At 57.3% G+C, this 468-nt stretch overlaps 1 protein-coding gene across 1 annotated transcript in view; it reads left to right on the top strand.

The window, feature by feature from the left end:
• The window catches only part of EMH_0039580 (uncharacterized protein), a gene marked incomplete at both ends in the record, with an annotated part of 4782 nt that overhangs the window by 1711 nt on the left and 2603 nt on the right, over positions 1-468 (top strand). The window contains one exon of the mRNA XM_013495416.1: positions 2-257. Within this exon, the coding sequence (XP_013350870.1) occupies positions 2-257 (256 nt within the window). The remainder of the gene's footprint in view (position 1; positions 258-468) is intronic.

The raw sequence follows: 468 nt of genomic DNA, 5'->3' as shown, positions 1-468 counted from the left end.
GCCTGGCTGAGGCGGGGGGAGGAGAAGAGATGCAGCAGGGGGATGCAGCAGCAGCAGCAGCAGCAGCAGCTGCTGCTGCTGCTGCTGCTGCTGCTGCTGCTGCTGCTGGTGGTGGAGCTGGTGAGTTCACTAACAGCAACTACTACCCCAGCAGCAACTGGTATCCTAATGCATACAACTGCAGCAGCTGCAGCAGCTGCAGCAGCTGCTGCAGCAGCAGCAGCAGCAGCAACGGCAGCTTTGTGCTGCCGTTTAGAGTAACACCAGAAGAGGTAGAAGCAGCAAACGCATTAACAAGAGAACCACTGGTCTAACAGCAAGCAGCAGCAGCAGCAGCAACAGCAGCAACAGCAGCAGCAGCAGCAGCAGCAGCAGCAGCAGCAGCAGCAGAAGCAGGGATTAAACATATGCAACGAATGTAGCGACAAAGTCAGCGCCATAGCTGCAGCAAAGGCAGCAGCAGCAGCA

Source organism: Eimeria mitis, genomic scaffold, assembly GCF_000499745.2.
Source record: "Eimeria mitis Houghton genomic scaffold, Emh_scaff1563, whole genome shotgun sequence".
NCBI classification, from domain to species: domain Eukaryota; phylum Apicomplexa; class Conoidasida; order Eucoccidiorida; family Eimeriidae; genus Eimeria; species Eimeria mitis.
The sequence above is the reverse complement of the archived record's forward strand: the minus strand, read 5'-3'. Positions and strand labels throughout refer to the sequence as shown.